The sequence below is a fragment of the Capra hircus genome, chromosome 16, assembly GCF_001704415.2.
Source record: "Capra hircus breed San Clemente chromosome 16, ASM170441v1, whole genome shotgun sequence".
Taxonomy (NCBI): Eukaryota; Metazoa; Chordata; class Mammalia; order Artiodactyla; family Bovidae; genus Capra; species Capra hircus.
In genome coordinates this window covers 18630831-18656785 of record NC_030823.1, presented here as the reverse complement: position 1 = coordinate 18656785, position 25955 = coordinate 18630831, and the positions used below count along the sequence as shown (strand labels likewise).

Here is a 25955-nt window from a genome sequence, read left to right as displayed (position 1 = left end):
AGAATTTTGAGCATTACTTTGCCAGCATGTGAGATGAGTGCAATTGTGCGGTAGTTTGAACATTCTTTAGCATTGCCTTTCTTTGGCTTGGAATGAAAACTGACCTTTTCCAGTCCTGTGGCCACTGCTGAGTCTTCCAAATTTGCTGGCATATTAAGTGCAGCCACATCACCACCAGGGCCCATCCCCCGTGGCAGGGCTCTGCCAGGCCTGCTTTCCACGGCCACGGCTGCTGTCACACATGCACACACGCGTGCACACCAAGGGCAACACTGTTCCAAAGCCCCTGCGCAGTCCATTCAGCTACTTTGTAACAGTGGGCAAGTCTTTAATGAGATGAACAGCACTAATTTTCCCCTCTTCCTGTTTTCCCTCAATCTTCCTTCTTGGATTTTGGATGAGAACAAGGAATGTTCCTGCCTTGTCTGCTTGCCTTCTGGAAGGTGGTCAGATGTACTATCATAGGAGAGCCACGCCTTAGCAGCAAACAGAGGAGGCAGGGGCTTGGGTCTTTGAGAGGGTGACTCAGAGGCTGCTGAGGTTGACAGCCATTGTGACTCATACTGTGAGTTGTTGAAGTCACTCCAGAGAGACATTCCCCACAGTTCTTGCATGAAGACTATGCCTCTAGGGTTAGGTGTCACTTTTTTTCTCCCCCAAAGTGATCATTGTAGCTTTATCCACACTTTTTTGTTTTATTCTTGTGATTAATAGCTAAGAAGGCCTAGTGTAGTTAAGCAGTTTCAGAATTTATTTCTAACCTGAATTTTCCCCCTGACCTGTATTAGATTAGGTGTCATCCGCATGGAATCTGATGGCAGGTGGAGAGGCTGGGGGAGGTTGGTGTTCTAAACCTCAGTATTTTCTTGCATAACTTTCATGCAGCCTGCATTCTTAGCATGGATATATTGACCTCTGAAACACATTTTCCTATGGAAAAAGACTTCATTATTCTTCAGTGTCCATATCATTCTTGGCACATAACAGATACTAAAGATTTGTACACTGGTTCCTTTAAAGGTTTCCTGAAAACACCTAGCATCCTCCCTTCATCTCAAGTACTGAGAAGTTAAAGAGATCATCTTGGGTGGTAGTGTGAGCTAATGTTGGTGAAAAGTCAGTACAAGTTAGAATGTGTTATCAAAGTGTTTAAACAAGTGTAATTTACAACAACTCCCGAAGGCTGACCAGGTTTCTTGTGACAACCCCAGGTAGGTATGGATTTATATTTCAAAAGTAGGTGCAGCTTAACTTTCTGATTTGATTATTGCAAAGATTAAAACATTTTGTCTCACAGATTTGTAGTAAACTTTGGATTTGCATAACATTTAAACTCTTCAAAGTTTTTCATATCTATTTTCTTTTTGTGTCTCAACATTTCTGCATTAGATAGTGTGAGCATTAATTAATACCTACATTTTAGTTAATAGATAGCTGAGACACAGAAAATTAATTAATGTATATATACATAATGCATATTAATTACATATACATTATGTATATGTAATTAACATAATATGTTTTGATATTAATGATAAAAGCTAATTGGTCTGGAAGTTCTACCTAGTATAGAATAGTATAGTATAGTATAGAATAATTTAATTTCTCCTTATTAGAAGGCCCTGAATCTGTTTCAATTAAATAATAGTTATCTTTTAGCTTTTCCTTTCTATGGTATAAATAATCTAGTATTTTCTAAGTTGCCAAGTGATTTTGACATTTCAAAATTATTATCCTTTGTTGTTAGATGTTTAAGGGGATAAGATACTTTTTTTTTTGTTTGTTTTATTTTGGTCCTGTTTTTGTTATTGTGTGTTTGTATAGTCATCACAGATACATCAAAGCACTTAACTGAGTATGCAGTTGTTTAAGAAACACTATTGAAAACTAAAATGCTTAGAAGATAGTAGTTCTATGTGTGACTACAGTTGACGTGTTTAATTGGCTGCTATAAAGTATTGTTGTTAAATCTCTGTGGTTCAGCATTCTGTGGCTCAGAGGACAAAATTTAGAAATTTCAAGTTCCAGTTCTATCAGAAGACTGTTTCCTCATCTGTAAAACAGAGAACGTACTTGTCGTACAAGTTTGTTTCGAGAATCGCTGTGTGGTTATAACTTCTTTTCTCACTGTTAAAAAAGAAAGAAAATCCTGATATCTTATTAGGATATATGAAATAATATTAATATTTCTTAAGACTATTATCTTGAGAGCTCACCATACTCTCTGAGAAGTGGTAGAATGGAGGACCATCTATGCCATCAGCTTCATGACCGTGACTAACTGATATTTAGTGTTGGAAGTTTGATATTTCAAGTCATGTCAGATAAATATAAGCCAGACATAGAACTTATGTGATGAGGTTTATAACAACATTTGTAAAGAATGCCGTTAGTTAACATCGTGCCTTGCAGTTCATTTATTTATTCAACAAACATATTAAGTGACATATTCATTAAATAGTTAATATGAGTTCAGCATCGTACAAAGTGCCAAGGATACAAAGTCAAATGCACTATAATCCATGTCTTCAAGAAAGATATTAATTTCAAAAAAAACCAAAATACCTTTTTACTTTGATATATTTGTTGACTCACGTGCAGTTGTAAGAAATAATACTGAGAAATACTATACATTCACCTAGTTTTTCCCGTGGTAACCTCCTTCAATTATAGTACAAGATCACAACCAAGAGGCTGATCCTGAAAGAGTTTACTGACTTTAGATCTCATCGTGTACACTCATTTGTGCTTGTGTATGTGAGTGCATATGTTTCAGTTCAGTTCAGTTCAGGCACTCAGTCGTGTCCGACTCTTCGCGACCCTGTGAATCGCAGCACGCCAGGCCTCCCTGTCCATCACCAACTCCCGGAGTTCACTCAGACTCACGTCCATTGAGTCCATGATGCCATCCAGCCATCTCATCCTCTGTCATCCCCTTCTTCTCCTGCCCCCAATCCCTCCCAGCATCAGAGTCTTTTCCAATGAGTCAACTCTTCGCATGAGGTGGCCAAAGTACTGGAGTTTTAGCTTCAGCATCATTCCTTCCAAACAAATCCCAGGGCTGATCTCCTTCAGAATGGACTGGTTGGATCTCCTTGCAATCCAAGGGACTCTCAAGAGTCTTCTCCAACACCACAGTTCAAAAGCATCAATTCTTTGGCACTCAGCTTTCTTCACAGTCCAACTCTCACATCCATACATGACTACTGGAAAACCATAGCCTTGACTAGACGGACCTTTGTTGGAAAAGTAATGTCTCTGCTTTTCAACATGCTATCTAGGTTGGTCATAAGTTTCCTTCCAAGGAGTAAGCGTCTTTTAATTTCATGGCTGCAGTCACCATCTGCAGTGATTTTGGAGCCCCCCAAAATAAAGTCTGACACTGTTTCCACTGTTTCCCCATCTATTTCCCATGAAGTGATGGGACCGGATGCCATGATCTTTGTTTTCTGAATGCTGAGCTTGAAGCCAACTTTTTCACTCTCCTCTTTCACTTTCATCAAGAGGCTTTTTAGTTCTTCTTCACTTTCTGCCATAAGTGTGGTGTCATCTGCATATCTGAGGTTATTAATATTTCTCCTGGCAATCTTGATTCCAGCTTGTGTTTCTTCCAGTCCAGCGTTTCTCATGATGTACTCTGCATAGAAGTTAAATAAGCAGGGTGACAATATACAGCCTTGACGTACGCCATTTCCTATTTGGAACCAGTCTGTTGTTCCATGTCCAGTTCTAACTGTTGCTTCCTGACCTGCATATAGGTTTCTCAAGAGGCAGGTCAGGTGGTCTGGTATTCCCATCTCTCTCAGAATTTCCCACAGTTTATTGTGATCCACGCAGTGAAAGGCTTTGGCATAGTCAATAAAGCATAAATAGATGTTTTTCTGGAACTCTCTTACTTTTTCGATAATCCAATGGATGTTGGCGATTTGATCTGTGGTTCCTCTGCCTTTTCTAAAACCAGCTTGAACGTCTGAAAGTTCACGGTTCACATGTTGCTGAAGCCTGGCTAGGAGAATTTTGAGCATTACTTTACTAGCGTGTGAGATGAGTGCAATCGTGCAGTAGTTTGAGCATTCTTTGGCATTGCCTTTCTTTGGGATTGTTTAGTTCTGAGTAATTTTATTGTAAATGTACGTTCCTCTGACCACCACCACGGTCAAGATGAAGAACAGTTCCATCACAAGACATGCATTTGTTTTTACATTGTTGTTCGGTCGCTAAGTCATGTCCACCCATGAACTCAGCTCGCCAGGCTTTTACCGTCCTTTACTGTCTCCTAGAGTTTGCTCAAAGTCATGTGTGTTGGTCAGTGATACCATCCAACGATTTCATCCTCTGTCACCTCTTCTCCTCTTGCCCTCAGTCTTTCCCAGCATCAGGGTCTTTTCCAGTGAGTCAGCTCTTCATATCAGGTGGCCAAATTATTGCAGCTTACTTTATTAAAAAAAAAAAATATATATATATATATGTATACTTTGTTAAAATCATTTTAGCTTGATCAATTCTCATGTATTATTTATGGATCACTGGAGGTGGAGAAAACTCTATTCATGATGCTCATAATGTCTGCCTCCTCTTTTTTTCATTGTCTTTGCTACCATTTCACTTCAGGTTCTTTTCATCCTTTATCTGGCCGGAGGGAATAGCTTCCAAAGTTGGCCTTTAAACACTGTGAGTTCAGAGATCTGGTCTGTTTGTTTTATCAGGTGATATGCCTGAAACACAATAGCGATGAATGACATGGACTCTGCTGCAGTCAAAACTGTGTTTAATAAAAGCACAAAATGGTTATGTCTTTTCTCCTTGGAAGTCTGTAGTAGCTTCCCATCACCTATAAAATGGCATCTAATCTGCATACCTTAGTATTTCAAAGCTTCCACAGTCCGGCCAACCTAGTTTTTGAACCTGTAGCAGATTCCAGATCCCCTGTCTTGTTCTGCAGAACCACTCCCTCCTTCATTTTCTGAGCCTCCCCTGCACTTCTGGATCGTCCTCATTCATCTTAAAATGGCCTTTCTCTTCTTACTCATTGATATCGTTCTGAACTCAATACCGCCTTTGCAAACAATTATTTATACTTCCTGTACTATGAGATATAGCTCCCATTTAACAGATGCAGCAACTGAGGTTTGTAGACAATATCTCAGTGCCCGTAGTTAGTTTGGCACTAAGGAATGACAGTGTTGGAGAAATCAAAGCCAAGATATCTAATTAAAAACCTTATAATCATTTACTATTTCATCCTGTAGGTTGTTCAGTTTCAATCAAATCTCTTAAGGGGTTTACTTTGACCTAAGGAGATAGAAAAATAGATTTTCTATGTTTAATGTTTATCTCACAGATTCTTGAGATTGTATAAACAACACGCTAATTTAAAAAAAAAATATTTGTAACCCAACATTTTAAGTCCACTACTTTTTGCCGATGTGACTTCGCATTTTGTACATTCATTTGCTAGCCGAGGCACAGTGTTAAATTTAGGAAGAGATATCAGTGTACAGTCCTCCTCAAGTGGACAGATAGAAACGTAAGTATCCACATGAAAGACAACGTGTTAAGTGCAGTTGTAGAAATAGGCTGGTGGAGTTATGGGAATATCTAGGGAAAGTGGTGCTGGGAAGACTTCCTGGAGATGTGATAACTCAGTAGAAGTTTTATTAATGAATCAGAGCTGACCAGATATTGGAGCAGAGGAAGGAGAAATGCATTCCAGGGAAAAGGGAAAGCTGGTTGGTAGGAAGAATTACAAGTCTATAAGCATTGCATGGAGGCTCTGTAGTGGCTCAGCGGTAAAGAATCTGTCTGCAGTATAGGAGATACCGGTTCGATCCCTGGTTTGGGAAGATCCCCTGGAGAAGGAAATGGCAACCCATTCCAGTATTCTTATCTGGGAAATTCCATAGACAGAGGAGCCTGGCAGGCTGCAGTCCACGGGGTCACAAAGAGTCGGACAGGACTTAGCGACTAAGCAAAAACAACAAAGCATTTCGTGTATGAGGTACAAGGTGGGGAGAAGTGAGACTTAGGGTGGAAGAGGATTGTTGACCTATAGGGTGTGTATGGAGCCATTATAAACTTGGCTGAATTCATCTTCAGGAATGTATAGTTTTATTTAATTATTTATTTCACACAGTTTTATTATTTTGCAGAAACCTCTTTTCAGGAAAACATGAATTAGCTGTACAATCATGTTATCTCTCCTTGGCTAAGTACTGAATGCTATAACCTTCATGTGTATGTAAGTTAAAGAAGGGAGGAAATGTGTTCTGTGATTTATTTTCCTTCCCATTAAGGAACATCATCCCCATCTTCCTACTTGAGGAGCATCTGGTAAATTGGTGTTGAAATCATTTTTAAATTGATTTAAGTCACTATGCAAGTTTTCTTTCCTGAAAGCTCCATAGAATTAGGCATTTCTTTTGAAATACATGATTTTAACTACTCCAGTTTTCTATATTGCACTTTCCCCACAACTTTTTTTTTAAACTGTGTTTATACTGATAATCTAAAAGATATTTTTAAAAATCAGATGACTCCCCCTCTTTTTCTGATTTCCATGTTTTAAATCCTTAATGTTTCCTTATTCTGTGTCCCATAATCTTCCTTGTTGCAAAAACACATCAAGGGGACTTCTCCAGTGGTCTAGTGGTTAAGACTCTGCGCTCCCAGTGCAGAGGTCCTGGTCAGAGAACTAGGTCCCACATGCTGTAACTGAAAATCCCGCAGGCTGCAGCGAAGATTGCAGATCCCATGTGCTGCAGCTAAGATCCGGTGCAGCCAAATAAATAAATATTTGAAAATTAAGTAAAATGTCAAAGAATCAAACCCAAAATGTTCAAAAGCCCACCATGAGTTACTTACAATGACACATGACCACATCACCGCTCCAATTTTGCCTATTTGCATAAGCCGTTTTGTCGTGAGCCCTGCTTTGGAGGAAGACAGTGAGGGGTGAACTCAGGTTAGCTTTCTTTACTTCCCAAATGTGCACATGGATGCACGGAATTATTTGGTGTTTACGATAAAAAATATTTCATAAGTATTTAAAAAATAAAATATGAAAAGGTGTTTACCATTCAGAGCAGTAGAATATTATTTATTATAGGCCTAATTTTTTTTTTTTTCTTTTGTTTTTTAATTGGAGGAAGGATAATTGCTTTACAGTGTTGTGTTAGTTTCTGCTGTACAAAAACATAAATCAGCTATGCATGTGCTTGGTCACTCAGCCGAGTCCAACTCTTTGCGACCCCATGGACTGTAGCCCTCCAGGCCCCTCTGACCATGAGATTCTCCAGTCAAGAATACTGGAGTGGGTTGCCATTTCTCCCTCCAGGGGATTTTCCTGACCCAGGGATCGAACCCTCGTCTCTTGTGTCTCCTGCATTGGCAGGCAGATTCTTTACCTATGAGACAAGGGGGAAGAGAATCAGCTATATACTATATATATGTATATGTATATACACACACATATATCCCCTCCCTCTTGAGCCTCCTACCTACCCACCTCATCCTACCCCTCTAGGTCATCACAGAGCATGAAGCTGAGCTCCCTGTGTTATGCAGCAGGTTCCCACTAGCTATGTGTTTTCACATGATAGTGTACATTTATGTGTGTGTGTGTGCATGCTCAGTCATGTCTGTGTCCAACTCTTTGCAACTATTTGGGCTGTAGCCCACCAAGCTTCTCTGTCCTTGGGATTTCCCAGGCAGGAATACTGGAGTGGGTTGCCATTTCCTCCTCCAGGGGATCTTCCTGACCCAGGGATGGAGCCTGTGTCTCTTGTATCACAGGCAGATTCTTTATCCATTGAGCCACGGAGTAAGCCTAGTAGTGTATATACATCAATGCTACTCTCTCAATTTGTCCCACCCTTTTCTTCTCCCTCTCTATCTACAAGTTATGGGCCTAATCTTGATTTCATCCTTTGTCCTGTTCATAGGTTAGAAGAAGATCTGACCTCAGAGTTGGAAACCTGGAATTTGGACTAAATTCTACCTCGTAATTTAATGTCCTTAAATAAGTCATCTGTCTCACTTCCCTGACTCACTCTGTTCTTAGGTGTAAATCAAAAGTACGGGTGGGTGTTGAAGAATTTTCTAAGTCTACCTGTTTAAGACTTGGGGCTTCCCAGGTAGCTCAGTAGTAAAGAATTCACCTGCCCATGCGGGAGACACAGGTTTGAGCCCTAAGTTGGGAAGATCCTCTGGAAAAGGAAATGGCAACCCAGTACAGTATTCTTGCCTGGGAAATCCCATGGACAGAGGAACCTGGCAGGCTACAGTCCTTGGGGTTGCAAAAGTGTTGGATACAACTTAGTGGCTAAATAACAACAACAAGGCATAGGAATCAATAGAAACTTCTACCGATAAATAACTTCTACTGATACTAGATAGTAAGTATCCAAGAGTGAATTCTTGTGATGTGGTAAGTGTATGCTTAACTTCATTAGAAACTTCTAAACTATTTTTTCCACAACTGTCATACCATTTGTACCCTGCCAGCAATGTATGTGAGTTGCAGTTGGCTTCACATCCTCACCAGCATAAAGTATTGTTGGTCTTGTGAATTCCTATGAATGTGAAGAAAACAAAAATTTCTTTTTTAACTGTAGTAGAAACTCTAAAACTTATACAATACAAATTACTCTGTATAATTTAGGGATGTCAGAATTAGCATATTCCTTAATGAATATTGAAAATATTAAGTTTTATTTTCTATTATACCATTTTTAGAATCTCTAATCACTTATATGTATATATGACATCCATTGATATTTCTATAGGATATATATATATGTGTGTATGTGCATTTATAAGCATATTCTCATCTCTACATTTCTTGTCATGAACGATTTATCTTCTTTCATAATCTAACACATTTCTTAAAAAGCAGACTCTTATTGCTAGTAGTTGAATATATCTACCTAATCAGAAGATGTCATCAGTAAAGTGAGAGAATCTTTCCTAAAAAAATGTATCTTTATGTAACAGATTTAGGATATCTTTTAAATCAAGTATGAAGATACTACCAGTTCAGTGATCAATTTTACATGTTAAGGTGTTTTTTAATAAAGCATGTATTTATTGGTTTACAGTTAAGTCTGTCATGAAAATATTTTGATCATAACCCCTCCAGTGATTTACTGAGTGGTTGATATGACATAGACCAACCAGCTAGTCTTCTGAGTGACTGAATTAGAGAACAAAAGGACGCTTCTGCTAACGTTCATAGGAGAATGAGGTAGTGAGCCAGCTGACTAAATGTGTAATCAAAACTTCTCACCCCAGGATTCAGACAGTGTCTCTTCTCATTCTGTTAAGTTCGCTTGTGGATCTTTATGTACTATTGCCTTTAGAGATAACAAATTTTCACAGAGTTAGAAAGCAGTAAAATACATTTAGCACTGAGTCTTTACTGAGGATAGTTTAATCTTTCCCTGATGCAGAAAGCACTTTATAATTTTATAGCTCCACAGCTTTCATTATTGTGAATGCCAGTTATTATATTGGCTAAGAGCAGAAGTGATTGTTGGATCAAAAGTCTGTGCTAACCAAACCTCGGACTGGGGGAGATGGACCTGTGTTTACTCATATACATCTCTTTATTTTAAATTATATATAAATTTTTCCATTTTCATTTCCTTAGGTTTCCCTTCAGGTTCCCCCCCCCACCCCCAGCCCAGCCTTCTCTGAATATATACATCACTCTCAGTTTCCTTAACAAAAGTACAATTTCAGGGTTTCTGTATGTGAAAACCATGACAAAGTGATTTTATAGCCAGTTCTGAAAGTGACTAAACTTGACAACAATTGTATTTTATGACAACCTCTCCTTTCATGTCCCCGGCCTACTTTTATATCAGCATTTTTTTTTTTTACCCCAAATGTGAACAATTTCATATCTCTGCATTGGCTGAAAACAAATCCCTTTACCAGGAAGACATTTTAATGGAGAAGAGCATGATTCACTTAAGCCACCGAGCCTTTACACCTTAACTCTGTAATATTCAATTTCTCACTCACCAAGAACCAAAGCCATTTTTTTTTTTTTTTTTTTTGGTGGTTTGTGTTCCTAGGCGTTGGAAAAGAATTAGTATTATGGAACTAAACCAGATTAAGGGGGAATGTGAATTAGATTTGGTAACAGATGGTGCTGTGGAAATTAAAGGTTCTTTGCGAATGGAAGCGACAGCAGCTTGTTTCTCTTCTCTCTGTCTCTCCGTTCGGGCACTTGATAGACGGGTATAAATCACAACAATCCTGTCTTGACAGCCAATTTCGAGAATTTGATCTGGTTAAAGACATGGCTTTCCTGCTCCACTCCCCGAAACCGGCCTCTATTTTATTTTAACACAGCCCCTTTCATATTCAGAAAAACGGACTCACCTGCCTCCCTGTAATGAAATTTTTCTTAATTACAGTTTTAGCTCTCCCGTGTTAATTACTTTTCCATTCAGCCTGAATTTTCATCGTATCTCTGAGGAATTTTTCCTTCTCTTTTTTCCCCCATTTTTACTCATCATCTGCTTTTGTTGTTTCTAAAGATGCTTTTCACTGTCAGAAGTTATTGGCAGAGGCACTGTTTGAGAATCCTAATTATCAGAATCATTATTTGAGAAGAGAGATGCTTTTATGGGAAGTAGTCAAGTTATCAGATCAGAAAAATTGTAGAGGTGTCGGAAGCAGTCACTGAAATAGCAGATAGTTGAACAAAATTGCAGGAAAAGGTGAGTGACAAGGCTTTTTTTTTTTGGTTGATAAGAGCTGAAGAAATGTCTGCTCCATCAACTAAAATAAGCCTCACCAAGTAAAAGCATGTGTACACAATGTGGCCAAACCAGTTTGCGTCTGTGTTGACCTTTTGATGATCTAGGAAATCTGAATTAAAGTGCAGAGAATCTGAATGAGAGACATGAGATTCTGAACATACTGGCTGGACTCTTTATAGCCAGACCCTCAGGTCTGACCAGCTTTGGAGACAAGAACTAAAGTTGCCTCTGTCCACGTGCAAGTTTGGACTCACGACCTATCAAGGAAAAGAAAATAGAAGAAAGGGGGGAAAAAAAAATCACTCCTGAAATGAAGAGAAGATTCTTTGAGCGAGCAACTAACAGTTGGTAGAAATGAAGCTTCCTACTGGCAGTCAAATCAAATGTAGTAACAACTCAAGGACTCCCTGCTGCTTGCTGACAGCGTGGTGTCACACTCTGGGACAAACATTCACTTAAACACTGATTGCAGGGAATTGCCCTTTCCGCCAGCGCCTCCTACCAAAAACGTAATGAGCAAAAAGAGAACCATTTCTAGGGAAAAAAAAAAAAAAGATTCCTGCTCCCTGGATTCCCTCTAATGATCATGGATCTGTTTGTCCCTTTGTCACCCACTGGGAAGGATTACCCAGTTGAATGTCATTGCTGCAGTTCCATTGTTACGTGGCAAGTTGTTGGAGTACTTTTTCTTTCTCCTACAGCACACACACACCACACCCACACACACCACTGCAAGTTGTTGAGTACTTTTCTTTCTTCTACAGCACACACCACACCCACCCACACCCACACACACACACTGCAAGTTGTTGAAGTACTTTTTCTTTCTTCTACAGCACACACCCACACCCACACCCACACCCACACACACACACTGCAAGTTGTTGAAGTACTTTTTCTTTCTTCTACAGCACACACACACACACACCCACACACACACACACACACACAGCAAGTTGTTGAAGTACTTTTTCTTTCTTCTACAGCGCACACACACACACACACACACACACAGCAAGTTGTTGAAGTACTTTTTCTTTCTTCTACAGCGCACACACACACACACACACACACACAGCAAGTTGTTGAAGTACTTTTTCTTTCTTCTACAGCGCACACACACACACACACACACACACACAGCAAGTTGTTGAAGTACTTTTTCTTTCTTCTACAGCACACACCCACACCCACACCCACACCCACACACACACACTGCAAGTTGTTGAAGTACTTTTTCTTTCTTCTACAGCACACACACACACACACCCACACACACACACACACACACACAGCAAGTTGTTGAAGTACTTTTTCTTTCTCCTACAGCACACACACACACCCACACACACCCACACCCACACACACACACTGCAAGTTGTTGAAGTACTTTTTCTTTCTTCTACAGCACACACCCACACCCACACCCACACCCACACACACACACTGCAAGTTGTTGAAGTACTTTTTCTTTCTTCTACAGCACACACACACACCCCCACACACACACACACAGCAAGTTGTTGAAGTACTTTTTCTTTCTTCTACAGCACACACACACACACAAACACACACACACTGCAAGTTGTTGAAGTACTTTTTCTTTCTCCTACAGCACACACACACACACACACACACACACACACTGCAAGTTGTTGAAGTACTTTTTCTTTCTCCTACAGCACACACACACACACACACACACACACACACACCACCACCACCACCACCACCACCACCACCACCACCACCACCACCACCACCACCCCCCACTGCAAGTTGTTGGAGTACTTTTTCTTTCTCCTCCAGCACACACACACAGCCCATGCACGCACTGCCCTGACCTCAACAGTGGCTGAGTGCAGTAGCAGTCAAGGAAACAAACAGAAGTTTGGGAAGGACGCTTTCATGCAGTAGCCCTTGCTCTCAGGTCTCATATGAGTCACAAGCCAGTGTGGGTTTTATTTGAGTAAACTGTATATATTTTAAAAGGCAGGAGTTATTTTAGAAAGCACTTCAGCACATCCTCCCATCTGACAAGTAAGGAAGAAGATAGAGGATCAGAGTGCCTTAGCGGCCTGCCTTAGGTCACTCCGCCCCAGGTCCCCGCCTGGAAGCACACTCCTCCTCCCTCCAGCCCTGTAAGAAGGCAGGGTTTCCTGAGAAATGAGAGAAACAGACAAAGTGTGGGAACTCTGGTGTCCTACATTTTTGAATCAGTTTTCCAGAAGTGAGAAGATTTTAGGAATTTTTCTCTGCATGTTTGTCTTTGGGTCTTTGACTGACAAACCACCACTGAGTCCTTCCGATCTGAAATCCTGGCCCCTCGATGGCTTCCATTGGCTTCGCTGGATGGTGTCTCACTGCTGCATAATCCCTTTTACAAAATCCATTCTGCTACAGAACAAATCCTTCGTCAGTTCTATGGCTTGAGTTAAATGTATGTGTGTATCTATGTTATTTTTCCGTGCCTGCAAATAGTGGCGTGGGTCTTTAAGCTTCACCTTCTCTTCAGGCAGCTAGCTCAATGACATGCTTTTATTAAAAAGAAGAATACAGAGGAAGGAGTCTTAGGATTAATAATTAGCTGATTTCCCCTTTCCCATCCCTCCCCCCACTCTCCTACTTCAGCTGAACAGCACCTGATACCAACAGAATATCATGGTAACCTCTGCTCTCATACATCACCCCAGACCAGCTGCTTTTGCATCCAGATGTTAACTACTGCAGACTAAGCTATTAAGTTAAAAGTATAAATATAGTTTAACTACTGTCCAATAGGAAGAGATGTGGTTTATTATCTGCGGTGCTACCGTGACGCTGCCTGTAAGACGTGAAATGTTCCTGTAAACGTGAAGCAGCATTTATTTCAACAAGGATTCCTTCTCAGCATCTAGGTTTTTTTGCTGTTGTGATTCACCTGGTTTCCGGGGATGTTGCAGAGTTCCACTCCAAAGAAACTGGCCCGTCTCTGTGGAGGCAGCTGGCTTATTGGTCATTGTAATCGCTTTTGCAAAACATTTTCTTAAATGAGTAAAGGGTGACATCGATACTATGATCTCAGTATCCTTACATCCACTCCGGACAGCATTCTTATTTCCTGTTCCAGTGTAGCAAAGAGAATAAGAAAGGGAGATTCAGACAGCCTGAGCTCTCTCATTGACCTGGATTTGATTTGTGAACTCCGTCACTGCAGTGTGTGTGTGTAAAGCATCTATATTCGATTGTAATTTGTAAAGATCAGTGCATAGACTTTCTATGAGTTCCCTGTCTGTTTATTTCTCCTCTAGCGAGATGCTGTGAGAAGGTCTTCATTGAGCTGTCAGTACCCCCTACTGCTGGGTCCGCTTTTTCTCTTCAGTGTACTCCTTGACTGCTTGAAAACGGAATTGTCTGAACACAAGCAAACGTTATTGATCCATATTTCTGTTTGAAAGACCAGAGATTTGTAGAAGGAGGAGACGATTTCCTTTCTCTAGAAAGCTTACTGCAGAGGAGGTCTGCTCATGGCGTAGTAAATCTCTAAGACCGAATAAATGTTACATTCAGCATATATCCTAAGCTTCATTTTGATTTATCTTAGGGTTTTTTGTTTTTGTCTTTTTTTTTTGGTAGTGGTCCCCACCTTTTGCCCAGGGCTGTTTCACTCTAGCCTGGGGATAGCAGTCTGGGCACTTGGGCGTTTCCTACATCAAGACGTAGGGTACACAATTCTAAAGCCCTCCTGTCCTCTGACTTTGGGTCCCAGGAGAGTAATGTGTGTAAAGAAAGAAGTCCTCTTAGAGACTGGAGATAAAAATGCTGGTTTTGCATCTCCTGTGCATCTGAGTTTCTGACTAGACATTTCTTGTCTTCTGACATCCATAGGTGACCAGGACTTGGGCAGTGGTGAGGATATAGTTAATTAAGCTGCATTAGGGCAAATATACACACTTGTTAAGACACTTAATTTGCCTCAATAATATTGATTACATGGCAGAAGTTTGTTTAAACTAAGTGGTATTTTCCCCCTACTGTTCAGTCCTTGAAGGCAATCTGTATAATAGCTAATAGCCATCATCAGTTAAATATCATGTTAGTTATAAAGTAATGTCATAAGAATTGATTTGGACTTGGCAGTGGAGGAGAAGTCTTCCTTCAAAGCCGATGTAGGTGATTAGCCAGAGTTTTAAGCAGCATCACGGTTCGTATAAACTGTATATTTTATAGACTTATAGCTGCTCTATATTACATGAGTGCCCATTATATTAAAGAAAAGCTCAGACAGTTAATAATGCAAAACATCATGTATGCAATTACCCAGCATTATTATGCATTTAACAGTTTTTATTGATTTGCCAGTAGCTCACTTACTGTATTTAGAGCTATAAACGAGGGATGCTCACCCCCAGATTGAAATAGGTCCAGAAAAACAAGCTAAGGATGAATTACACTACTAAGCACCTCTGCATCAGATCGAATCCTTAAATACAGAAACTGTCAACAACCATAATGAGCAACATACTGTGATACCACAGAACCGTTTCTTTTCCCATTAATAAAGTTTATCAACCAGGAAGCATCAGAAATCACCTGGCAAGACAAATGGAAGCAGTTGGGATTTCCTATGTCCAAAATAGTACATGGAGATGGGGCTGGCTGGTATGGCGTAGTAAGATAGGGATGCTGGCACTTTCTGACCGGTACGCGTTAGAACACCCTTAGTGTTATTACTGCATTTCTCTTTACCGAAAAGGAATATAATCCGTTTCCCTTCTTTTGTTTTAGGTACATCCGCAGAAGGAGAGGCACAGGGTTTTATAGGTGTTTCTCTGCATCCAGTTGGATGGCCAACCATCCTGGTTTGTCTGGGATGGAGGGAGTCCTAGGACCTGGCATTTCAGTGACTATACCAGCATAGTTGACAGACCTAGCTTCAGAGGAAAATTGAGTAAGAAAAGATCACTGAATTCTGAAGTCCTCAAAGCAGATAGAGTTTCAACAAAGTCCTTCCTGGTCATGGTTCAGCCCTAGGTATGAAGTTATATAAGGGCTTCCCAGATGGCTCAGCAGTAAAGAATTCACCTGCAGTGTAGGAGATTCAGGAGATGTGAGTCTAATCCCTGGGTCAGGAAGATCCCCTGGAGGAGGCAATGGCAACCCACTCCAGTATTCTTGCCTGAGAAATTCCATGGGCAGAGGAGCCTGGTGGGCTGCAGTCCAAGGGGTTTCAAAGAGTCGGACTTGACTGAGCGATTGAATACCCCCCCACACACTCACACACAAAGTTACATTTTTGGGTGTGTTCCTTTCAACAACTCACCAGAAATGAGTTGTAGGTCTCTTTTTTTGTCCTAAATTTCTTTGCTTGGTAAAGCCTTTGATAGGATTGGCAAAGGATTCGGCTTTGATAGATGCTCTGATTTGTCATTTGAAGGAGCTAGCCCCTGGTTCTCATACAGCTTAGCTACATCTGTCAGTGACTCAAGCACCAGCTTTGTGAGGAGCTGTTTGGTTACTGTTGTACTTGACCAGAGTAAATTGCAAAGAGTCTTTTATTTATTTAACCATTGTAAAATTTAATTTCAGTGACCAACTGAATAGGAGAAAAATAAAATAGCACTGGGGCGAAATCAAAATAGAACAGTTGGAGAGTGACGTGACGTTGCTGTTCTGGAACTCGTAAAGGTTTTTACCTTGGCCTTTTCATACTAGTATTACTTGCACAGAATGTTTTAGACTAAATGCACACGTTACTTGTTCAAACAATCAAGAACCGGCCACTACATCCTTGTGGTTCTTTTAGGCAGACGTTGCTTGCGTTAGATGGACCTCAGCGTTTATTAAAGAAGCCCTAAAATGATAACTGTGTGTGTGCGCGTGCTTACATGCGCACATGTTTTAATCTTTCTGAGCGTGTGAATCATGATGTACAGTTCTTTCTTTACAATTAATGATCTCTTTCTATTGGGTTAACCAGGCAGACCTGCAGATATTTCTTATTAAAAGAAAAAATCCTCTGTCTTCTTTCCCCAACTAAGCCAGGGTACCTTAATGCAATGATGATATGTTAGACCCAGCAGTTGTCAAAGCAGCGTATTACTGTGATGCCATAATGACACCCTGTCTCTGTAAAGTAGTCATGTTTTCTCAAATCACACGTTGCACCGTTGATTTCTGACATGACACTTCATTCCGTTGCTTTCTCTTTCTTCAGCATCATCATTCTCTGACAATAGCAGCTGGTGCCCATTTTGTTACTAAGTGATTCACATTTTGCCACTTTACGAGAGTGCAATTAATTGAAGCAGGGAGGGGAAAAAAAAAAAAAAGCTCATTGTAAAGTGGCGTGCTTGAAGTTGTAACTCAGACTCTGCCATGGGAGCTGCTGGGGTTACAGCTTTGAAGCCTGGGCCTCTGGGGTCTGCAGCCTTAGTCTTGGAGGTTTTCTTCTGAAAGCATAAAAGCAAAACCCCAAACCTATAGGCTAACAAAAGCTTCTTATTTTTTGAAAGAAAAATACTGAAATATTCAATTGGGTGATTTCAGCTGGTAGAAAATTGACCAGTTCTTAGAGATTTGTTGCCATTTTAAATAGGTAAGTGATGAGTGATAGGACTTGAGCACCCTGCTTTTCAGCCCTGAAATTCTCTGGACTCAGTGAGAGAATTAAGGATATTTTTTGGCCACCCCACACAGCAGGTAGGTTCTTAGGTCCCCAATCAGGGTTGAACCCATGCCCCCTGCATTGAAACCCATGCATTGAAAGTGGATTCTTTAGCCACTGAACCACCAGGAAAGTCACAGGTTCTGTTTTCTTCTTATTTGTAAACTTGCAGGTTTGCTGGCTTCATTGTTAATGCATAAAAATTTGGGAGATATATTGATAAAATGTTTGGAATCTATAATGATGATGGGTATTTTGGCACCCCACTCCAGTACTCTTGCCTGGAAAATCCCATGGACGGAGGATCCTGGTAGGCTGCAGTCCATGGGGTCACTAAGAGTCGGACACGACTGAGCGACTTCACTTTCACTTTTCACTTTCATGCATTGGAGAAGGAAAAGGCAACCCACTCCAGTGTTCTTGCCTGGAGAATCCCGGGGACGGGGGAGGCTGGTGGGCTGCCATCTATGGGGTCGCACAGAGTTGGACATGACTGAAGCGACTTAGCAGCAGTAGCAGCAGCAAGGATGACAAGGAAGAAAATAAAATGGTTGTCACCTATTTAGCTATTAAGGTGTCTGTCACTGAAATAGGTATGATAAAAGTTTAAAAAAAAAATCTTGCCTTTGTTTTACAATCAGGAAAGTCAAAGAAGACCTTTACACGTGTGTTGCATTGATGTACCGTATTTGAGGAGGAAAATAAAATAGCAAAGAACTTGAGTTTGGTATAAAATTCAAAAGGTGAAAGGCAGCTACTTGTTAAGAACTTCTATTTTGGTGAAAGGGTTAATAATATATAATTATATATAAGCCTAGGGAACATAGGCTTAAGTCCCTTCTGGGAAATCCAGACCACGCTGGATGCTTATACATTGCCCACAAAGTCACGGCAGTTCACTCACAGTCACACATTTACCTGGATCTAGTACCATCTCTCAAATCAAGCTTGATAATTATATTTGGGATATTAATTACAGATTATCTGGTTTTCCCCTACAACAGCAACTTTAACTGATCCTTATTTTTTTGTTTTACTTACTTTCTCCTTTTACATGCACACCTATGAAAGTGAAAGTGAAGTCGCTCAGTGGTGTCGGACTCTTTGTGACCCAATGGACTAGTATAGTCGCCTACCAGGCTCCTCCCTCCATGGGATTCTCCAGGCAAGAGTACTGGAGTGGGTTGCCATTTCCTTCTCCAGGGGATCTTCCTGACCCAGGGATTGAACCCCTGTCTCCCTCATTCCAGGCAGATGCTTTAACCTCTGAGCCACCGGGGAACAACTAATTAACTTTCTAAAATTACATGTTTATATAGGCCAGCAACCAGGAAGCTTTATTTGCTTGATGACTAGTATCTAATAACAAAGATAAGTTTTACTCTTGCTGCCCCTTAGGCAAGGCTGGGCACAAAGTTCCTGTGTTATTTACAAAACAGAAAACAGATGCACTGACCTAGAGAACTTACAGTTGCCAGGGGGGAAGGATGGTGGGGAGAGATAGTTAGGGAGTTTGAGACAGACAGGTACACTCATCTAAAACGGATAATCAACAAGGACCTCCCATATAATACAAGGAACTCTGCTCAGTGTTGTGTCAAGGCCTAGATAGGAGGGACAGTTGGAAGAGAATGGATATATATATGTATGTATGGCTGAGTCCCTTTGCTGTCCATCCGAAACTATCACAACATTGTTCATTGGCGATACTCCAATATAAAATAAAAAGTTAAAAAGTCCCTATATAGAAGCATGATCATCAGACTTTATATATAGATAGATATATTATATAGTAGAACATATATAGACTATAAGGGCTTTCCTGGTGGCTCAGGGGTAAAGAATCTGCCTGTCAGTGCAGGAGACTTGATTTCAATCCCTGGCCTGGGAAATCCCATGGACAGAGGAGCCTGGCGGGCTACAGCCCATGGGACCGCAGAAGAGTCAGGCACGGCTTAACAACTAAGCAACAACAATATAGAATATAGGATAGAACATATCTGGGATTTACATAGAATACTGAAGACTGTATCTCAGACTGTGTTGAAAATGCTTTCTAAAGCACTAAAATGTCCCTGGCTTCTAGAAGGCTGTTACAGCCTCAAATTTTGTTTCTTATACAGAAACTAAATGTTATTCTTGACATGGTTATTTCTCTCTCGTTTATTCTCAGGGTGTACACTCAGAAAAGATTTTGAGAAAGTTACTTCTCTTTTTCCCTTGTGCCTCCCGTCACTTCCCTTGAAATAATAAAAGCAACTCTACGTAGGCTTTAAAATAAATATTTCCCACATTTCCAACACATGTTATTTCTATTCATAATTCTCAACTAAATTTAGATTTTTATTAATCCAATGTGACCTAAAATTTCTGCGTTAACAGCACAATGTGGAATCGGGCTTATTCTCTTTGGCTCCAGATAAAGCCATCATCTTGAAAATGGTTCTTTCTGACAAAAAGGTGTTCTTTTGAAATAAAGTCTTATTCACTACATTCCTCTTAGAGTTAATGTGAATTTTAGTGCCTCTAATTTTAGATTGAAGTGAAGTCTAGAATAAAACCCACCAGCTGACAATTGAATTTATAGATAGTTGTGAATATTTCAGGCTTGAATAATAGAGCTGTAGAATTTCAGAGATAGAGAGGGAGAGAATTAAGACCCACTGTAGTTTTAGGGTATAATGTAATGGTGTCTAGGAAATGTTCGTGTAGTGAGCTAAGTAGTAATTAGGAGACAACTGTGTTCTTTCTGCTTCGGTTTTGGTGTCACTGCAAATTCTGGGGAGGGTGACTCAACAGGGCAGCCCTGTCGCCAGGGCGGTGGTGGCTCCTTCAGCCACCTTTGCACTCATGGGTGAGCGTGAATGTCTTAGACCCTCTGTGTGTGCCATCTCTACCTCTCCTTGCTTGGCTATTTTTTAAAAAGTCAGCAAACACATTGCAAGACTCTCTGTTGGCTTGAAGACATTTCTGCACTGGACTTTGGAGTCAGCCCTGAGTTCAAATCTCGGTTTTTCCACTTCCAAACTTTATGACTTTCAGGAAATTGTATAATGTCTGAGGGTCTGTGTCCTAAAGAGGCATACCTCCCTCACAAGACCGTCTTGGGGATTAAATGAGAAAATATTTGTAAAGTACTCAGGTCAGTGCCTGTTGCCTAGTAAGCACTTGATAAATGGCAGCTCTATTATTATTTCCACTGAGCAGAAAGTGTTCATGAAGGAAGCGCTTCACGTCTGAGAAGAAACCTGTAAAACCTACAGCACAAATCCAGCTTGTTCACTTTCATTTACAGCTGCGGTGGCCAGACTTGTGTAGGAAGAGAGATTGCACCTGTCCCAAGGCTTCCCTGACTGCGTGAACTTTGTGAATTTTCTTGATTCCACCCAGATAATTGCAAAGTTAGGGACTGAGATTTTCCAGGAAACGGCTGGCTGGAGATACCCAATTTTTCAAAGACCTTATTAACAACATGCATTTGACCCATAAACATTTGGTGACTTGGCAAATATCACTTCCATGAATAGGAGGGTGATTCCTGCCCTTGTTCCTCAGTGAAGAGTTCTGCTCATTTTAGAAGTCCATGAGAAAAAAGCTCAAAGGAAAGGAAAGTGGTATAAAATTGGACAATCAAAAAAAGAGAGAAGAGGACCTGGAGAAAGCGTAATCTGTTTTATGATTAAGCGGTTCAAAGCAACTGTCCTCAGGAAGAAAGGAAAAAAAAAAAGATGAAAAAATGGTGCCTCACAGGCAGATGGCGAAAGAGTTAATTGTCATCGCTATGAGAAAATCAGTGCGGGAGAGAGGAAAGGGGAGCAACCGTGTTTTAGTACCCTAATAACTTCTAACTCTAGTCTAAGATCATAATGTATGTGCGAGCAGTCCAGTAATTATAAGGTAATAAGTGAAGTGGTGGGGTAAGTGCTTTAAATTAAAAGGAATTCGCAGGGCTGCTGTAAGTCAGTGCCGACCCGCTTTCTTTCAAACGTTGACTTGAGGAAAAGTGCTTAGCCCAGGGTGCAAGCCTGGAGACAAGGAGAGCGATCTATTAATTACAGCGCTCATTAACAGTGACGGGGACGAGGCAGCCGAGGTGGGAGGGAGCAGAAGCCTGGTTCAGGCTGGCAAGGGGGATATTTTTCCTCTCGTTCCTTCTCCAGGAAAGGACAACATGAGTGGGTGGGCGAAAGCAAGAGGGTATTTTTGTGGATTTCTCCTTCCTGTTTGTTTTCTTCACATCCTGAGCTTGCTTTCCTTGAGAAAGCAGTGCAGAACTTCCAATGCGAAATCTAGGTGAGGAGGCACATTCTGGTTGTAGAGGCACTTGAGACCCCCTTCTTGGAACTGTTCAGTGAATGTTCCCTGATAGGAAAGAACCGTATTTTTCTTCGTTTGAAAGTAACAGAACAGCGGAGGAATTTGGGGAGCGGGGTGCCCAGAGGAGAGCATGAAATTTGTACAGTGATAAAATATCATTAGATTTATAGGGAAAGAGGTAATTGCATCCTTTCGGTTATCCTGTGACATACTCCCCCAAATTCCAGTGAATGACCATTACCCTGTGGGATTCCCATAAATCAGCTTTCCACTGGGAAGCAATTATCTTAGTCTCATTCTCAGCTGTCACCTCTTCTTCCTCTAGTGGGCTCTCAGAAGGTTCTTAGAGACTTTGCTAAAAGGGGTTTTGCACTGTGGCTAACCGGAAAGAAAATAGGACCAATTACGTCTTTTCATCTAATTACCTCTTTAGAAATTTAATCACTTATGGGTCCGACAAAGTAAGAGGGATGGACTGTTTCTTCTAAATAAGAGAGAGTTCATCAGATTAGCTGCTTCATCATATTTCCTTTTAGGAGGTATGATGTTAAAGGAGCAAAGGAAGGGGAAAAAAAGAGACCACCACAAGTCTTACTTTTTCAGGACAAAATCTGGTACATCCTTACTTTCCTAAGTATAGAGTATCAGATTATAGATTCACAGGTAGACTGAAGGCTCAAATGGCTTTTAGTGATTCTTGTTGTTGACGGTGGTAGATCACACACGCAAACACATACACTCGTAAACACGTGTACATATTTATTAATCGATGCCGGTAATCATTTCCCTGTTTTGTGGGCTCGAGGAAATAATCCTTAAATATTGGCGAGAATTTTATCCTTGAAATCTTCCTATATCGCTAAATGTCTAGGAAACAGAGCGGTTTAAATACAGAGGCAAAGTGAGTGAGGATATATTCCCTATGTGTCTTAGATCAATAAAAGACACGGTTATGCTTATGGAAGCATGCTGACAAACAGTAATTACAGAGCTGAGGAATCATCTGTTTGGTCTTGACAATAAAAGTTGGGTTCTGCTCATAATACAATGATTGCAGCATCAGAAAATGGAAAAGTAGAGTGAGGATAAATGTAATTTTAGAAATGATACAGACCTTACAAATTACTCTTCTTCCGTGGATAAATTTAGAATCTAGAGAGTTGATTTAGATATTGACAGTGCTTCTCCAAGAGAAAGGTATTAAAATGAAAGGAAATGGATCCCTTGGAGCTTTTGTTTATGGTCTGTCTGGGCACTTTGATGTAACCCTGTCACGCCCTTATGCTGATTACCTTGTTGTAGAAGGAGAGATATTGACTAGCAAATGATGTGTAGTCCCCAGCTCTTAGGCTGCACTCTGGAGGAGCCAAGTCTTTAACATATGAATTCTTGTCTTTTTTTTTTGTTTCCTTCCTTCAATCTTCCCTTCCATTTCCTCTTGTTTTTTCACCTCCTCTTTGTCTCTACCTCTTTTGGTCTTTGTGTTTGACACTCTCTCCTTCTTTTTCTCCTCTGTTTGTATCTCCCGCCACCTCAGGCTTCTCTGCAGAATGTCAAACAAAGATCGACACATTGATTCCAGCTGTTCGTCCTTCATCAAGACGGAACCCTCCAGCCCGCCTCCCTGACGGACAGCGTCAACCACCACAGCCCAGGTGGCTCTTCGGACGCCAGCGGGAGCTACAGTTCAACCATGAATGGCCATCAGAACGGACTTGACTCGCCGCCTCTCTACCCTTCTGCTCCTATCCTAGGAGGTAGCGGGCCTGTCCGGAAACTGTATGATGACTGCTCGAGCACCATTGTTGAAGATCCCCAGACCAAGTGTGAATACATGCTCAACTCGATGCCCAAGAGACTGTGTTTAGTGTGTGGCGACATCGCGTCTGGGTACCACTATGGGGTAGCATCCTGTGAAGCCTGCAAGGCATTCTTCAAGAGGACGATTCAAGGTGAGTGAGGGTTGTGCCTGGCGATACTTTTAAAAGAGCACAGCTATTATTAGAGCATTGGGGGTCTAGGTAGCAACTGAACTGATGTGTGCAGGATGGTGGTGGTGGTAGTTTAGTTGCAGAGTTGTGTCCAGTGCTGGCAACCCCATCTGTTCATGGAATTTCCCCGGGCAAGAATACTGGAGTGAATTGCCATTTCCTTCTCCAGAGGTTCTTTCTGACCCAGGATCGAACCCATGTCATAGGCATTGCAGGCTGTCTCCTGCCTTGGAGACAAATTCTTTACTGCTGAGCCACCAGGAAAGCCCTATCTATGCCCTGGATAAATTGTGTTTTTACCTCTTCTGTTCTTCTTAGAACTAAAACAGTAAATATTTCAGACCAGTGATTTTCAAACTAGAGTATGCATCACACTCACCTGGAGGTCTTGTGAAAATGCAGATCACCCACTCCCAGAGCTTCTGATTCATTAGCTCTGCCTTGGGTAGCAGTGTGAGAATTTATATTTCTAACAGATTTTCAGATGCTGCTGCTGTTGTTGATCCAGGGACTACACTTTGAGAATCACCTCTGGAGACAAATTTAATTTTCTATGGCCTTCCTTCTTTTCCTGTGCTTAGACACACTTTCCCTACCTTTTTAATGAGTTTATATAAAAAACTACCAAACTATACCAAATTATAAAACATGCCTCCAACATGTATGACATACCAAAACTTTATAGATCTCCAGGTTTATAAATAGCAGTATTATTTCCCACAAAAAAAAAAATGTAGAAACTATGGTTGAAATTTGTATGTGACCTTTAAATTAGGAATCCACAAAGACAAAACTCAGCTCCTTTTCAAAGCTATAGATATATATATATATCCTTACAGAAAATTACATTTCACCTTTCTATATTCTTTGTGATACCATTTCAAGAAAATAGAGGAAGGAAAGAATCTTTGTTTATCGAGTGCCTCTAGCGCACCAGTGATTATATTCTGCTCAGTGATTTACAAGATGTATCTTTGGGGATTCCCTGGTGGTCCAATGGTTAAGGCCTTCGCGCTTTCACTGCTGAGGGCCCAGGTTAATCCCTGGTGGGGAAACCAAGAGCCCACAGGCCTTGTGGTGTGTCCCAAACAAAACCAAATCGCAAATGTTATCTTCTTAATTAGTTATGGACACAAGTGTGTCTTCCCATGTATCAGTGGTTCTCAACTTTTCGGGCTCACGGTAGTCACCTGGAGATGTACAAAAATACTGATATCTGGGCTCGTACCCCCAAATTCGGAATTAATTGGCTTTGGGTGCAGCCAGGGCAAGTGGGGATTTTGAAAGCTTCCTAGTTAATGCTTCAGGTAAAACTGAGGTTAAGAACCACTGCACTGTACTGTGCTGTTCTTTAACAGTGCTTCTCAAAGTGTGAGCTGATTCAGGAGTATCAGCATCATTGGGGAATTTGTTAGAACATCCCAGATGACCTCCATCAGCATCCCTGGGGGGTGGACCCAGCAATATGTGCTTTGCCAAGCCCTCCAGGTGATTCTGATGCTCAGAGTTTGGAAACCACAGCTCTGTTACCATGTTGCTGCTGATTTAATGCTGGCAACTCTCCTTTGTCATCTACTGGTCCCTTGTCGGACATAACTGGAATCAGTTTAATAACTGTGTGACATGCTTCCTGGTTTTTAAAGCACAAAAGAGATGATGTTTGTTAAACTCTAATCCTTCTAAATGTTCCCGCAAAAGGTGATTCTGAAATCATTTATGGGCACAGAGTTGTCTTCTACCCTTTCTTTTAAGAGCATGTGTGAGGGCAAGTCTCACCCAGGTGCAATGAAGACTATAGGGAGTGTCCTTAGTTGAACAGGTGGTTCCATCTCCCACTTGCTTTCGTGTTGTCTATTACGTGATTGTTTCCTTGAGTATGGCTGATGAACACACAGTTAAAGAGTTAAAGTGCACAGTTGTTCAAGAAATTGTGGCTTATATGATAGAATGGATCTTTCAGCCTCATCTTTTCATAACCTTTCATAGATTTAACTGAAGAACACAAGCCAAGTTAGTGTGAGTACGTATGAATTACCTAAATATTTGCCTAGCTGTATCTTCACATTTAATGGATCATCATTGCCATATTTTATTAGCATTTTCTTACAAAAATCCTTCATCCACTGGATCTTTATTTCCTTTATTCTCATCTGTGAACTGAAGGCATTAAGACCTACCTCAAGGAATGCTTCTGGATAAAATGAAATGCAAAATCACATGTAAAGTGAGTAA

At 40.8% G+C, this 25955-nt stretch overlaps 1 protein-coding gene across 1 annotated transcript in view; it reads left to right on the top strand.

Annotated features, from left to right (window-relative positions):
* Window positions 1-25955, top strand: part of ESRRG (estrogen related receptor gamma) — a 246004-nt gene that overhangs the window by 25462 nt on the left and 194587 nt on the right. Inside the window, 2 exon segments of the mRNA XM_005690471.3 lie at window positions 23270-23343; window positions 23346-23684. Of these exon segments, the coding sequence (XP_005690528.2) occupies window positions 23270-23343; window positions 23346-23684 (413 nt within the window).